Here is a 16,869-nt window from a genome sequence, read left to right on the forward strand (position 1 = left end):
TGTCTGGTCACCAACTTGAACAAAGAGTCAAAAAATAAGTGTCCTCCCTCTCTTTTAAAAGGGCCACTGTTTTATTGGTCTTTGTCTAGCCATTTACCTCTGTTTGAACTCTTGTCCAGAAACCGAGGTTGTGGTGACTCTTATGAGCTAGAACATTTCTCTCTTGGCCCTTGCACAACCATGAGGACTCTTGTGAAAGCCGGTGACCTCTCCTCACCCCTCCCTGTCTACACAGAGCTTTGTTGTTCTCTAAGCCTTGATTTTTCTTTCTGTCTTCAGTCTCCTTAGGGAGATTTTTCCCTTCCTGCTTTCCTTGACTACCCACTCTATCTTTATTACAACATTTATGTTTTTATTATGTGCTCTTCCATTTATTTATTATTGGGTTCCTTTTTTTCTTATCCTCACTCATCACAAAATTGTTTTTTTTTCATTTTTTTAAGCTTCTGTTTAACATAGAAGCTATATGTCCTTTTTCATTTTCAGCATTAGTCTTAGTTGCATGTATATGTGTGAGTGTGTGTGTATATGTATGTGTGTGTATATATATATCACACACTCATACACATATAATGCCCTTGACCACCACTCTCCTCTAACTTAGTGCTTCTCTGCCTAATTTTTCCGCACGCCCCTTGCTGAACGTGAGTGGTCTCCACTGTTCCCAAACAGGTGTGAGCCTTGGCCCTCGGCCAGCAGTAGAGTAGAGAGAAGACACATTGTCGCCAAGCGGTTTCACCACACGTGGAGCCTGCCTATTGATAAATCTCTGGCAAGTGGCCAGACACCCAGCTCCCTTCCCTCGCACCCCCAGCAAGGCGTGAGTGTACAGGAGGAAAAAAAAATGGCTAGACAGAAAAATTGATTGTTCATGTAATTTGATTTGACATAAGGCAAAGTGGAAAGAGAGGACAGGGGTAAAGCTACAACCTCGGCGCTGCATTAGCAGAAAGGCATTGATGTGAAAGAATTTATGGCTGCCCTATTTCTTCTCAGGAAGCGTTCTTACACAGTTCTTACCGAAAAGGGGGTCAGAAGAACCTCCAGTAATATCAGGATGAATGGAGACTCTGTAGTCTAGGAGACACTGTGGACTTATTCAGAAAAATCTCCCATTACCAGCCTACAAAAGATTATGTGGAGATCACACATTCGGGCAAGATACTCGATGTCGGCCGACTTATAATCGGCCCTTATAAAGAGCGTACGAATAAACCAGGCAGAGCAGGATTGTGGGGGTTCGGACAGACACAGAGACGTCTGGTTATAGCCTGCGGAACCCAACAGCATTTTTCTTTTTTATTAATTCAGTTTTAGTATCATTAAGCCAGTGCCTGTGGATAGGAATGAAGGTTTCCTTCTTGGATGCATGAAGATTTCTTGATGCAGAGATTGAAGTCACATATGGTTTTCATTGACAGAATAATATTTCTATTAATAGGTCGCAGTCTGTGGTCTGCAGAAGTGCGTCTATTCAGCCTGACAGATGGGTATTTTTGCGACTATTAATTAAAGAGACAGTCTAGTGTCCCATACAGTCTCATCGATTAAAGAAGCAAATTACTGCTATTGACATCAATATCGGCAGACCCCTTTGAAATGTCATGCAAGCCAGCACTAGAACTCGCCAGTGGCGAGTATCCGAATGCACCCCCGCCAGCTGGAGGTCGGGAAAATTGTAAATGCATAGAGAGTATTCTGATGAAAAATAAAAAATTCTGATGAAAAATTTAAAATATTAAATTAAAGGTAGCATTCAACTGTCCGGTACACTAAAGTTCAAATAATGGTTGGAGTGTTTTTAAGCAGCACCCTACTTGTTTTAGATTTTTGATGCTTGTTTTAGATTTTTTATAGTTCTCTTATTAATTGGTGTAGCTCTAAGAAAAAAAAAAAGCGTTGAAAGACTACACATGATGCTCTATTTTATTTTATCAGTATGTCAGAGGTCTTCTGGTGTGAGGGGGGTTGGGGTGTCCTGAACCTGCTTTCTTCAAAGTCAGCAGGATTGTGAAACATGTCCTCGTATTTGCCGTTGGGTCTACACAAGAGTATCTCTGGCTTGTAGTTCAAGGTGATAATATGTAAACATACGCTTCATGTTTCCCGTGGAGTTTGCACTTGTTGAAATTATTAGCTGTTGTACTACAAACCCTTTTGGCGATAAACACATTCCAAACCCATGGAGGGAAGCGGCAGAATAGTAGTATTAATACGACTTGCGTTTGACTTAATGCAAACAATAAATAAATGATAATCCACCACTTTATATATTAATAAAATACAAGATTTTATTTTTTGACATTTTTTCATGTTTTTTTTTCTTTTTAATTTGCCCCTTTTCTCTTTCAACTTGAAAGCTGTTGCGTGGTTTATATTACCGAGTTATTTAAACCGACTAACAGCTGTGATATGTCTTCTGCCAGTACAAAATAAATGCAATGCAGACTAAATGTAGGGTAACCGTGTTATATTAAGCCAAAAATTCTATGTTTATAATAGACATTGCGCCGCTGAATTTAGAGTGTTAAAAATTGAACATACTGCAGTTTCTATGCGGATGGGGCATATTACGTACAGCAGCTTCAGCCATTGAAGTCACTGTGCTTCTCGTTGCCTTGGAGGTAGAATAACAGTAAACGTTTAAGAGCACTAGTTACGATGTAACCGGACAGATCCTCCAGTTGTTCCAAGATATTGCTTTATATAACCATGATCTGGACGTGTCTGCTCCAAAGGGGCTTAGCTCCGAGAGTAATCCCCCCCCCTCCTTCCCTTCCGCAAGCCTGGGAGCAGACACTAAATATAATTGGTCTTGAAAAGAGAGGCTTAATACAGCAGTCTGACCTGCAAGGACTCAATGATCTGTCTGGGATTGGATCACCGCTCCGACCTGGGCAAATCCTTTCATCGCGGGGAAATCTGCTTAACAAATGTGTCCCCCTTGAACCTGAAAATGACATTCCTGAGTGTTAATTGCTGCAATAAAAAGTACACAGGGCTTGCAAACTGATTTTTTTTTTTTAAAGTGTCAGACATTGAGAATCTATTTAGAAAAGGCCAGATTGAGTCATTCTTTTACTCATCTGAAGGGTGAATGGTTCCATTCTTACAGGGATGAATCGATGAGCCTCACACCCTTTCCTGAAAAGGGTTAACGGCGAACGTAGAGCATATTCGGTTTACAGATGCCATTTTCGGGAGAGGTTTTAATGTGATTTAATCTTCGCAAATTTACAATAATTTTAGTATTCCGGAGGTTATATGGATGGGGCGGGAACGTGAGCGTTGCAAGATCCTATGGTTATAACTTTTTTATTGTTTATGTTTTAGTGTCTAAAGGGCTTTAGAGACCTGGAAGCTTGGAACAAAATGTCTTAACAAAAGCACTCCATTAAAATTCCTTTATTTTGTACACTCTACATTTCACCATAATCGGGTTGCTTTGCACATAAAGGTTGTGAGAGGGTGGCGTATAGAGAGAAAAAAAAAGTGTGTGACTTCCTAATGCAAATTCTCGATATCTTTGCATTCTTGTTGATATACAAATGGTTAAATACTTTTTTTCCTGAAATTGACTGGTTAAGTCCTTAGTCTTGGCAGGCGTCTGTGAGACTGCCATTTAAATCTCCCACGAGCCTCGGCTTGCTGTGTGTTTTTTTTAAAAGCTCCACAGTGTGTGTCTGCGCTTATGCAGTGTGCACCTAAATGCTTCCACCAACCCTGTTAAGACAAGTTCCATCACTCCGAGCACACAGAAAAATCAAATCCTTCCATACTGCAGCAGATAATTGCATAGAGACTAGCAGGTAGGCTTTTTCTTCGTCTCCTAAACCGTCTTCCCCTGGGTGCAGCATCTCGTACGCCGAACACGTGACGTTCCCGAAGGCAGCCAAAGCCGCTTTAGAAGTCTAAGACCATAATTGGTTGACTGGCTTTGTCCTCAAATCTACATGGAGATTTCCAAAGTCGTGACGATTGCATAAAGTAATTAAGCACGGGAGATTTTCCTGTCCCGGTTTGAAAACATGGTTCTGCAAGGGCAACCCCTTCCCACCCAGACGTATACCCTCTTCCGAGACAAAATGCGTCAAAGATCTTTTGGACTTTAATTTAATACCGAGTCTTCACCTCTGCTAAAATATCTGGCACCTCCACTCCCCTGCAATGAAATGCTTTTGTAATGAGTGTGAGTCTTCCAGTCCACAGAGCTTTAAATAGGTTTGCGGAATAAGCCACTGCAGTCTTTTACAGTACGGTATGATATGGGGATCCGGCTCGTAAAACAGCCCAATGTTCTGTAAGGTGTTCTACCAACCCCTACAGGATGAACGTAGCGCATAGAAAGAGTTAACTTAAAAACATAATCGGTAAAGACAAGTTATTACCATTGGCTACTTTAAGATATACACTCGGCGCTCTGTGATTCGTTAATATATTGCATTGGGACACTCCAGGCGGTATTAGATAGGAAATTCCTTCTCCGAAAACACCGAAGGGTTAATATAAAAGGCACATAGGTTAGTCTGTAATTTGTTAATGCTTTCGGGAAAGCACAAGATTCTAATGCAGGTTGAACGGTCTTCTCTGGATCCAAATCAATACATTTTAATGTCCATTAGCATTGAAGCCCGGTAAAAGAAAATAGCTTCTCAGCAGTTCGTGTTTGAGGGGAGACATTCTTCTGCGCTGTAGAATGTAATGTGCCTGTTGGTACAGCGCTACAGAATATGACGGTGCTACATAAATCAATACACAGTAATGCGTGTGCGTCCTTGGTTAATGCCGATAGTTTGAGGCATTGGCTATGAGAGTGGTAGTTTTGAAATATCCGAGGGGCTACTTCTAGAATTCTTGTCCTTCAAGCAAAATAATTTTCCTTCGAGTTTACCTGTCGCCTACAAATAAAACACAAGCTGTGTATATACACCTTTGGTGTGTGCTTCCATCCGAGCAAAAATGACTACTTTACTACAAATTTCGTATAAAGACCAACTAGCTCTGGAAAATAGCAGATAACCCTTAACCCGCTAGGCGGAACGATGCAGCGTTTATGGAGCAGGTTCCATCTAGGATTTGCTGTGGCAACGCACAAGTTATAATGCTCTTGGTTCTGTTTATTGTGATAATATAAATTCAGGAGAGTTTTTCAGTGTAACCTATGTAACTCAATGGTTTATGTGCCAATTACAGTCTAGCCGCTGCCATGCACATCCCCTATGTAGCCCGTTAGTAGGTGGTCTCTCTGACACATCGTGATTAGCGGTGATTCAGCTATAACAACGAGGATCAGATCGTCTGCATTTTATTGGGCTTACTCAGAGACCGTTATTTCCTTCTTTTTATCAAAAAAAAAATCTATTGTGGCAAGAACAGAACTGTAATTTACTCCTACTCGTTAATAACAAAAAGAAAAAAAATACTGTTGGAGGTTCTAGAAACAGCTGTGGACAGTCCCATTTTTCTTTTGTTTTTAATGTGGTGATGACCAAAGAGATAGTCATAGTCAGACTGGTTCACAGTCGAGTCCAGGTTTTGGTGGAATGTTTAGTTCCTGTTTCTTGAATGCATAACCCTTTACAAAGCCTCCTTTTCTGCTATGTTTCACCACCTATTAAATATATATGTTTGTACGTAAAATTTGGTTTTTTTCCCCCTAATTACACAACAGATAATCTAGAACGATGATCCATTTTAAGAGTTTGTAGTATAGCTCGCCATCTGCAAAGATGTTGCAAATGCTTTAGTAAAGAATTCTGATCAGAACTTTGTATAGCCCACCACGTATACATAGCTCCATTAACCATTTGACTACCAGAAGACCTTATCGCTAATCCCAATTTGCCTCGATCTTACAAACAATGAATTGCAGAGGTTCCAGACCAGGAAGAAACGTTAAAAAAAGTCTATTGTTTTCCTTCACTGTCTCATGCACACTTCAGACACAGAGTGGTTCTGAATACACATACTCCCTCTCGAAGTTTAGTGGAGAAGTCTGTTTTGTCTAGTACAATGGTATCCAGACACCGCTTCCCTGGAAGCAGCTGCGTGCCGTTATGTCCTCTGCCGAGAGGACGTGATTGTGGCAAGTTGCTCTTTTTCTGTGAAACTTATCACCGACTAAACCAACGCTGACCCCCTTCACAGCCAAAATAAAAACCGCTATGTATTTTATTTTACAAAAAGAGCAAATCGGATGATATGCCTATAATTTGTCAAACACCAGATAGTTCCTTAGCGAGCTTCTAATTGTCTGCCGCTTCTTTCAATATTTGATATGTTTGTCTAAGTATATATATTTATCTTTTGAGGTTTTCTTTAAACAAAAATACATAAGCCTATCAGACCGGCGCCTGGCATTGTGGTTTTGCTTTCGGTGAGAACCTCTTAGTGTTCGACTGCTCACAAGAGATTGCACTGAAACAGGAAGGCCTCACCCTGAATGACTGCTTCAGAAAGAAACTTCGGATTCCTTTGCGTAAGCCATCTGCAGAGAGAAAGAGAGAGAAGCCAGAATGACTTATACGCTGAAACTTGTGTTCCTCTATCACCTTTAAAGGCCATTAATAGCTAGGAATAGATGTGTATTTCACGTACTGTGAGACGACTGCACGACATGATTGCCGTAGGGCTCTTAAATCTGGATTTGTAGACCATAATCTCTGTTTTAAGGTGATTTCTGCTTAAACACGGGTGCAATGGGTTATACAACTCTAATGCCAGCTATGTCCAATTTGTTGTGGTTAGCTGGTTATCTGTCCTGCGTACCCCTGCCTAGTGTAAATCGCAGACTATGGGGGTTGTTAACATTTCAAGGAAATGGGTAGTTTTGCTGATTAATGCTGTTTTAGTTTTTTTCTTTCTTACCCACAAGTCGACGTTATGGAAGTTTAATAATAGGTTTGCTTGGAAAGGGAATAGCTACCGCTGAGGATGTAAGGATTTCCACCTCAAGGTCACTGGTTCAAATCTGGTTTTGTCCGATTGTGTCTCCCAACTTGCTATTATCTACCGATCTGATATAATTATGGCTTGGGGCTGTTCGGGGGTGGAGTAGCCGCGTCGTCTTGTAAACTTGTTTGACTCGAGACGATATATATTGCATTTTTTTTTTCTTTTCCATCTTGGCGGAAATATCCACGGGTTGCAGCAATCATCTTGTATAGACTTGCGTCTTATGAGCTTGCCTAAGCATGTGCTACACTTCACAAGTATTTTCAGGAAGCAGACTTCTTATTTCATGGGCTCCAGACTGCGGTCGAATTTCTGGTAGTGTTTACTCTTTCATATTTTGTCTAGCCAATAGATAAAAAGGTTTGTGTTGTACACGAGGGAAGGCAACGTGTCTTAGCATCTACTGATTCCGTATTTACTTCCGATCTGGTTATTTTACATTAAGATAGTATAGCTGTAGTAAATCTTAGATAGCCGGGAAGAAATAGCTTGGTCTGTAAAATTACTTTTGGGTTCTTCAACGAATCGTCAAAGGTCTCTGTGGTCCAGTCCATGGTCTGTCTTCAGGCTGTCGATGACATAAACAGAGGTGTCATGGAGGTTCATTGCACCTGCTTTTAAGAAAGCCCCTCCGGCTTCCTTCGCTTCACCGTGTCGTAGGGGAAAACTACTCTTGCCAAGAGGTATTTTCTATGCTTTAGGGTGATTTACAGCCCAAGCGTCAAACCACTTGTGGAAAAGTCAAAGCTGGATTTGGCAACTTACCCAGAATCCAGTGCAGCTGTGGCAGAGTGAAGTCATCTGCATAACAACCATTACAAATAAAAACACAGTCTGCTCTGTTCACGTATGGTGTTCCTCAACTGATTCACGCCACATAAAATATTCCTTCTATGTCCAGGCGGGGCTGATGTTTGTGACTGCTCGTAATTCTCTCAATGCTAAAGCCTTTCGTGCTTGTTGCCATATATATAATTATTCCACCGTGCCATTCACGTCCTATTAATATATTTGTTTTATAAGGTGTTCACAGTTGTTGGGCATTGCCATAAATTAATAATAATAAGTTCTTTGTAACAAACCTTAGATTTTTTACATTTTTTTATGTTATACTATATGATTTATTTGTTTTGGTGCTAGGGTATAGATGCAAGGTCTTGGTGTAGTCGCTAAGCATACAATGATCCGAAATGGTAAAAAAATATTAAACGTTTTAATAACTGTGACGTATTTTTGTTTTAGATTTCTTCTGAACTTGCTGCTAAGAAGACCAAAGTCGAAGACGCCATCCACTCCCCAAGCTCCGCCGAAAAGGATAAGCCATCCAATTGGTTACGGAACCTGTCCAGTTCTAACAAGGTAAGCGTTCGCCTGTGTTCACGAAGTGTAAAAAGATATAACTACCTAAAATCCGCTGACTATGGATGGAAGGTCATTAGTGCCACTATATATTTGTGTTGGCTACCATGGAAACAAGAATTGCCATATGTGCCTGTGTCCATTTCAGTCTGGAAAGTGTCTTTCCTGCACTGCTGAAGTGTTTTGGCACACACGTCGATGAGGTAAGTGGTTCTCCAGTGCCTCAGAGACTCCGGAAACGCCAGCATCCCCCATTGCAGAAAGTCAGCAAGGCCTAGTCTGCAAACAATGTCTTATTGGCAAGCAAAAAACCAAACATGGGGTTGACACCTAATTCAGAACCGTGAAAGTTGCTAAGCGATTAGGACCAACACGGCAACCTAACGAGGGGCTTGCGACACAGACGGCTTATTAAAATGTGCATGAGCGCTAGCCAAAAAAACGAGACACGGACTGTATTAAATGTCTCCAGGCCAGGTGCGCAGCACAGGTGAACCAGCCGACAAAGAAGACATTGACGGTGATTCTCTGCTATTACATCATAACCTCTGGTTAGACGACTTATTGCTTCTGCGGCAGAGCTGTAAATTTGTATTTTTGCTTTACTCTGACTAATTGAGCGTTTTCGGGTGCAGAAATACATAGATTTTATGTTGGGCTTTTTTTGCTTATAATTTCATATAGTTTAACATTGTTGTTTATATCAGGGACGTCCGAAGGTCGCTCCCTTCGCTTATAGCAAAAGTCACCTGCCGGCCCCGTAGAAGCTGCAATGCACCAAAGGAGCACGGTCCTGAATCATTCATGTGCTAAATGTTCTAGATTTGGATGTCATATCTAGAACAAACACGTTTGCTAGAACACGCATGATGCTGACCAGCACATGTAAAATGCTGCATGATCAACTCACAGAAGGTGATCATTGCATCCCACGTACTGCAGGGGGCAGCATTTTACACGTGCAGATCAGCATCCTATCAAATGGATGTTCGCGTGTAATCTAAAGGAGGCAACGCGTTAATGTTACACAGATACTGTAACTTCTAGTAGTACATTTTTTTGTATCTTATATGCTGTGATACTGCCAGTTTTTTTAATATTTGCCTTTATTTTCTCTTGATTTCAGAATACCGGATATGCCCACTCTCGCCAGCGTCTTTCTGCGTTCCGGCCCTGGTCCCCCGCCATTTCAGCAAGCGAGAAGGAGATCTCTGCCCATCTGCCAGCTCTTATAAGAGACGGGTAAGAATGTCTTGCGGAGTTATTCCTCCCTCTGCGCTGCGCTCTAATTCGTAGGAGTGCGGGTTCGTGAGATCGGAGGAGCTGTATCTGAGAGCGCCTGCTGGCATTCTCCGTGTGTAATGGGTTGAAAAGTTTCCCTTTTGTAAATTTGGACACTTTCCATATTTCTGACTTCAGATTCTACAATTACAAAAGCTTTGAGAACCTGGTGGCCCCCAATGTGGCCCTGGCACCCCCTGCCCAACAGAAAGTGATCACAAGCCCACCGTGTGCCCCACCTGTGCCAAGAAGCCCCGCTCAGTCCAGGAAAAGGAGGCCAACAGCAGAATTAACTCCAGTAATCGATGCACCAGCCCCTCCTGCCCCAGTCAGGGAGGAGGAGAAGGAGTCGGAAACAGAAATAGAGGTTGAAAGCCGAGAGGAATGTAAGTGTGAGTTGACTTTTTTTATTATTTCATTTATACTTTCTCTCTCTGCACCATTTCTGTTCCGTTCCACTCATCATGGAGTGTACAGGCATGTTTTGTTAAAAAAAAAAATTGCCTGTAAATGATATGTTTTTTGTGGATAAGGGGGTGGGTGGTGAAATAAAAATCACAGATCAAAGATTAAATGGATTATGTTTACGACTCCGGTTCCAGTAGCTAATCCTGGCTGTTTTTCCCCCGATGCCCTGGGTATCACCTTGCCTGGACCGATGAATCACTGGGTCACCCATAGGTCGTCTTCATGCATAGTATAATATGCTGTGCTTTGATACTTTGGTGTACTATGCAGCAAAGACTGGCAAGCATTTTATTTACAGATAACCAAAGGCATGGTATGTTATCTGTATCATAAAATGAACGAAATCAAAAAAGTAGTTTTTTTTTTTTACGGAAGGAGAAATAGCTTTGTTTGTAAATTTTGGGTGACATTTGTTAAAAAGAGTAATTTATTTTCCTGATATTATGTTGGAGTTTTTCTACTTATGTATTTGTTAGTCCTATGTGTGCGCGCATGCAACCCCACCCTTGCTACAAAATAGCCTTTTGTGTAGCTGAACGAAAATGACCCATTTACTGTTCTTCACAAAATTTTAGAATGCAGTTGAAGTGTTCACGAATGTAAGGTTCAGATTGTCATTGACTGTATAGTGTAAGATCGTGTTATATGAAGGTGCTAGCTTCTATTAATTAGTGTTTCGTGGTGTCTTGTAATAGTAAACCGCATTGGAACAACTTGAACCATTTGCCAGCAATAGTCTACCATAAAGCTTCTGTGAGAGTGAGGATCTATGGAGAATTGCTTGTAACTGTCTTATTCTTTTTCCCCTCGCCTACAGTTACCTCCTCGCTATCTTCACTCTCCTCTCCCTCCTTCACGTCTTCGAGTTCTGCGAAGGATCTGAGCTCCCCGGGCATGCTCGCACCTACGGTGATCAGCACTTCCTACGAAGTGGTATCGCACAGCGATGCTCATAGCAGTGGACTGGAGGCAGAGTTGGAGCACCTAAGACAAGCTCTGGACAGCGGCCTGGACTCCAAGGAAGCCAAAGAGAAGTTCCTTCACGAAGTGGTTAAAATGAGAGTAAAACAAGAAGAGAAACTTAATGCGGCATTGCAAGCCAAGCGAAGCCTTCAGCAGGTAACATAGCGTGCAAACCCTCATCATGTATCCACTTGTTTAGAACTGCTGTTTGGTGCCAAGATGCATTTACTAAGAGATACAATTTATGTGTGCACAGTTGGTGGATGTACTTAGTGCTTTACAGTTTGGGGGTAATTACAGTAATTGCAGTAGATACCAGAAGAATTTTTATTGTAGGTATATATATGGCACGTTTTAGGCTCCCTAGTGCTTTAGAGTTTACAATCTACCTAAGATAAGAACCCATCATCACTTGTACAGAAGAATTCCTTTAATTTTGTATTGATTTTGGAAAGAGTCATCTGAACAATAATACCAAGGCAAACTTTCTCAGGTTCTATATTCAGTTTTGTCCATACGGAGATGTTGGCGTGGGGGTATTGCAGAAAGAAAAGCAGGTTGTAGTAGAAGTGTGTGATTCACCTGACTAACGTTATTATATGATGTCATTTATGCAGTCACAAATGATGTCTGTGGGAGTCGGGCTGACAGCCCCCTTCCCACTTTAGAGCTGCCCCTTCTGCACCCTATGTTGGTAACGCAAAAGGAAATAGAGATTTTGCTGCAGCTGTGATATGATAATCGTATTCCAGACAGGAGACAGAATTGCTCCTTGCAGCCTACAAAATGAATCATGGCAGCTTCCTTCCCTACAGTCCCGTGTTTCTAATTCTGGTTAAGAGAAAGTCACTGCTGCAGCACGGCTAACAATGGTTTGGCTGGGAAGTAAGATTATTGCAAGGAAAAGGATTTCCCATGATCTAGCCACAGGGTGTTACTTAACAGAAATATGTTGTTGTGCATGTTGGTATCAGATAGAGAGGAAGTCTCACTTCTGGTCTGTTTCCCCCTCCATTTTATCCTGCAAATCCTTTAAAAGCGAGATGTACAAGTAATCTGTAAAAGACTGCTAACCTGTCGTTAAAATGTATGCATTGGTCAACCCGCGCTAACCTTTGTTTGCTTGTATTCAGTGTTACCGAATACAATTTAAAAATTTGTCATGTGATATGAGGTTTAAGTTACTAATACAAAGTTTTTTTTATAATCAGAGTTTCTGCTGCCGTACAATAGGGAACTTGCTTTCAGAGGCTGCATTCAAGCAGCTAATTATTATTATTATTATTATTATTATTATTATTGCTCCATTTATTAACCACATCCAATATCTCCTTTTCCCTCTCAGGAGCTGGAGTTCCTTCGTGTTGCTAAGAAAGAGAAGCTCAGAGAAGCGACAGAAGCCAAGCGCAACTTAAGGAAAGAAATTGAACGTCTGAGAGCAGAGAACGAGAAGAAAATGAAGGAGGCAAATGAATCGCGGTTACGTCTGAAGAGAGAATTGGAGCAAGCAAGACAGGCCAGGGTGTGCGACAAAGGATGTGAAGCCGGAAGGATACGGGTCAAATACTCTGCACAGGTAAGAATTATTATCTCCGCTTTCCCTTGTTACATTCAAGTGGGGTTTTTTTTTTTTTTTTATGGGTTGATCTTCAGCTCGTGTAGAACGACAACTCCCACTATCCCCCAGCACCACAGATTTTTTGGATATCTAGTTTTTAAACAGATTGTAACGAGCACGGCCCTCTGATGGAAGTGATAAAACAGCTTGCCTTTTCTTTGAAAATATTCACTCAGTAACGGGAAGGGGAGTGGAGCGACTGATGTGAGACGCGCCACACCAGGCGACCAGAAACAGGAAATGATGTGGACTTCCTCCCCAGCTTCAGGCTGATAAGAGGTTTCCAGACTAAACATTACCACAGTGAGAACTGCTATGGGTGTTACCTGCAGCTCACTTCCACATCAGACCATTTGCCAAGTTGCAGCTGGTCTCTGATCAAGAAACTTGGTTTATCACGATAGATTTTTTACATTTATTATGCAGTTAGGTTGGGATTTTCAGACTTGTCTACATCCCTTTCGTGGAACCGCTTCAGTATACGCTTGTATTGTCGTCTTCTCACACGGTTGCTTCGCTCATCCTTTGTTTTTCCAAGATTACTCTGCTTGAAAGCAACGTTTTATGTTTGGGGGTTCCTATCCTGGTATAAAGGGGGTTAGATGTGCTGCCTCGCCCTATTTCTGATTAAAATAAATGGAAAGCAAATATTTAAATGTTATTCTTTGCTTTCTTGCCCTATGGAGTGATTATCAATAGTGGGGACAGCCAGCGTTCTCCGTCAGGGTCATGCTTAGGCCACATTGCCCACTACGTTCCTGAAGAAATGGCAGAAGAGCAGAGATAAGTGCTCTGTATTTATCCTGGCGCGAGGTCTACAGTTTAGCTTCCTTTCATCGTGCAATTATGCAATTAAACTAGCAAGCCGCTTCGTGCTAATTCTATCCTCGATTCAATTATGAAAATAGCCTTTCTAAGGCCACGTTTCCATTCATTTATAAGTTTTGCCGCGCTATTGTTTGTTGAGTCTCAATTACATCTTATGGTCACTGTTTGTCTTTGCAGGCACATTGTAGTTTAGTTTGTTAGAGGGTTTTTTTTTGGTTAAGAAAATACTTCCAAGTGACATGAAACAAAAGAACAGATTCCGGAAACAGTCGGTATTAACATGCCTACACAACAAGGGGATACTATTCACCCGTTTTGTTGTGGTGTTGTGTTTTTTTTTTTTTTTTTTACGGTGCTGCTAAGAAACTATTGTATGAAAATGTGTTTTTTTTATTCTTTAAATTCCAGATAGAAGACTTGCAGACGAAACTTCATCACGCAGAGAATGACAGAGAACAGTTGCGAGCGGATTTAGCTCACGAGAGAGACGCGAGAGAACATTTGGAAAAAGTGGTTAAGGATCTCCAGGAACAACTCTGGACCAAACCAAGCAGCCTTCCCAGCAGTGAACACACAAGGAAAGATGTAGAGAACTAAAGCAAAAACATATATATATACATATATATATATACAGAATCATAAATACCTTATCTACTCATATACAGAATTCTACGTATATGCACAGGAAGGCGAGGAGAGCGAGCGATGTATGCATGAATTTGTGCATGTGTGAGTGTGTGGAGTGTGTGCTCAAGGCACACACAAATATGAACTTTCTTACTAGTTGGAGAGAAAATGTTACTCTATACAACAGAAGCACTGAACTATGCCTCTTTTGAACCTTCACAGCACAACATCTTACTGTGCCTCAGAGTGTTTATAATCAGAGTCCTTTTTTGGCTCTCGTGATATATATATATCTATATATATATATATATTTTTTTTTTGTTTTGTTTTGTTTTTTTCCACCCCAAAACGTCAACTACAAAAAAGAACAGTAGCATTTGACGAAGACATATAAAAGAAGCAAGCATGTGTGGCCCTTTTACAAAGTTCATAGGCTTGCTCAGAACACTTTGGGATTTACATTTTCTTATAAGCTATTTAATATAAAGAAATATATTAAAACGAAGAGGACATTCTAAAGACTTGGTATTGAAAAGAGAAAAAAAAAAATATGAAAAAAATGAAAACAAACCTATCAGACAATAACCTTTTTGTATAATGGACCTGCAAACCTTGATGCACAATTTTAACTAACTTGTTACAGGCTTTTTATTTTTTGTTTTTGGGCGAGTTCTTAAAGAAACCCCTTTCTACTCCTCAACCCGATTCTCTGCCATTCATGTCGACTGTGCAATGAATGTGTAGCAAGCCATCCACACGGAACCCTATGAACAGACTCTCTCCAGACGACTTCCTTATCAGATTATATTCATGTTTTATATATATATATATATATATATATATATATATATATATATATTTTTTTTAATATTTTTAAAAAATGTTATGCTACACAGTTTGTTCATGCGCATGTAGAAGAAGGCAAAAGATAAACCGAATTCTATAACGTAAACTGATTACAATTATTAAAAAAGAAAAATATATATATATATATATATATGAATGGAACTTCTTGGCCATCTTGACCAGTGTTTCAAAATTCCGCCATATTGGAAAGGCCTGCAGTGAATAGGATGCATCTGAGACTCTTCACCCATCATCCATAATCACAAAGGGAAAGGAACAAAGAACTGTTGGACTGTCAATGTTTTATCAAAAGAATGAAATGAGTATTTGAAAACCTTGTGTAATCATTTGTTTTCTGGATGACGCTTATGTTTTGTTACAACTTTTTTTTTTATTTTTTTTCCCTCTATACAGTATTTAACCTTCAAATTCACCTCAGTGCTTGGGTGCTTTCAGATACCCAGCAGCACAATAGTATATTGTCGTATATTAGGGAATGCAGATACTCTTTTGCTGCTGTTAACAAAGGAACATTGTTTTCTTTTCCAACAAAAGGAAAACATTGTTTGTTTGTTTTTTTCTGGAATCACAAACTGCTATAATTTTAAGATAAATGCTTCACTATAAATGTGAATTGGATTAATACACATGGTAGGTATATAGCTACTCTAATCTAGAACACAAATGTGACACTGATAATTTAGGTTTAGTGTAAACTCCAAAAATCTAGATCTAAATTTTATGTTGACTTGGGAGCATACGTAAGAGTCTGATGTTCCATTGATGCCTGGTATTAGTAGTGAAGTATTACTTAATACATCTGTGTTTTGTAGACCTGGGCTTGGATATCGTTCGTATCAAGTGATGCCTTAACCTTAAATTATAGCAGTTTTGGTTTCCTAAAGAAGGAAGTATTGGGGTCAGTCCAATTGTCATTTACGTTTGAGCATCGTTTGATGAAGGCGTTGGTCAAAGAGCTGATATGCTACCCTTGCCGGCGTTTTTTTTTATATGGTGTTAAAGTATGAAAGATATTCACTCTGGTGTTTGAAACGGTCCAGAAGGGTGATTTGGTAAGTGAATGTATTGGATATGTGATCGAGTAGGTCATAGATAGTCCCCCACAGTTTGATTATAACCAGAAAACCAAGACATTTCTTTAATACAACATCTGTTCAAACAGATCACAAATAACCCGGACCTTGCAATTCCCACCGCGATAGCCATTGCTGCGAATTCTAAAGTAATTTTTGGTCTCTTAACCCAAAGTTCTGTTACTGATTGACCTATTGGTATCCCCCTTATAATGCTTTTCCTATATACATCTGATTTTTATGTTCTCAATTCTTCTGCTTCATGGGTCCTCATGCTCCTCCTAACAGCCATTGCTTAATCTCCAATAAATGGGCTATCTTTTTATGTATGCACAGGAAATACTTTTGCAAGGTTTAGCAACTCTATTTAATCTATCTAATCAGTAAAAGAAGTCTCGTTCACAACGTTATCTTTACCTGTTTTTCTCCCGATGGGACTACAAGAACTTTATCACATCTCTAAGTGTTCGAGGGGGTCGCACATCCCGTATGACACTGAGGGATATTCCTCACCAAAGCCTTTCTCCCTGGCCCTGTCTTCGTCTGCTCGCTAACATTAACCGATCAGCTAAAGGGCTGTTTGTATTCGCCCTGCCTGGTTTACTTTCAAAGGTGCAGTTCCACTAAAATAACTTATTTCTAACTCCCCGCTTGTTAATTCATGCACATGGCACATGGCATAGCTCTTATATTTCCATGTAACCTCATCGTTTTAGCTTTTTTTTACAAATTTGTAAAAAAAAAATTGAAAACAAGGAACTTCTGCAGCAACGATGAGATCTCATATATTCTGACGACAGATTTTGGACAAAGAAATCCTCATGCCAAATT

General features: G+C 40.3%; 1 protein-coding gene across 2 annotated transcripts in view; it reads left to right on the forward strand.

The window, feature by feature from the left end:
* Positions 1 to 14,436, forward strand: part of SKI (SKI proto-oncogene) — a 54,639-nt gene extending 40,203 nt beyond the window's left edge. The window contains exons 2-7 of one of the 2 annotated variants that reach the window (XM_053451608.1): positions 8,197 to 8,313; positions 9,440 to 9,555; positions 9,733 to 9,986; positions 10,880 to 11,181; positions 12,371 to 12,601; positions 13,880 to 14,436. In XM_053451608.1, the coding sequence (XP_053307583.1) occupies positions 8,197 to 8,313; positions 9,440 to 9,555; positions 9,733 to 9,986; positions 10,880 to 11,181; positions 12,371 to 12,601; positions 13,880 to 14,068 (1,209 nt within the window). In that variant the 3' untranslated portion in view covers positions 14,069 to 14,436. The remainder of the gene's footprint in view (positions 1 to 8,196; positions 8,314 to 9,439; positions 9,556 to 9,732; positions 9,987 to 10,879; positions 11,182 to 12,370; positions 12,602 to 13,879) is intronic. The other variant, XM_053451609.1, reaches the window with a different exon arrangement.
* The last annotated feature ends 2,433 nt before the right edge of the window (positions 14,437 to 16,869 follow it).

Source organism: Spea bombifrons, chromosome 12, assembly GCF_027358695.1.
Source record: "Spea bombifrons isolate aSpeBom1 chromosome 12, aSpeBom1.2.pri, whole genome shotgun sequence".
NCBI classification, from domain to species: Eukaryota; Metazoa; Chordata; class Amphibia; order Anura; family Pelobatidae; genus Spea; species Spea bombifrons.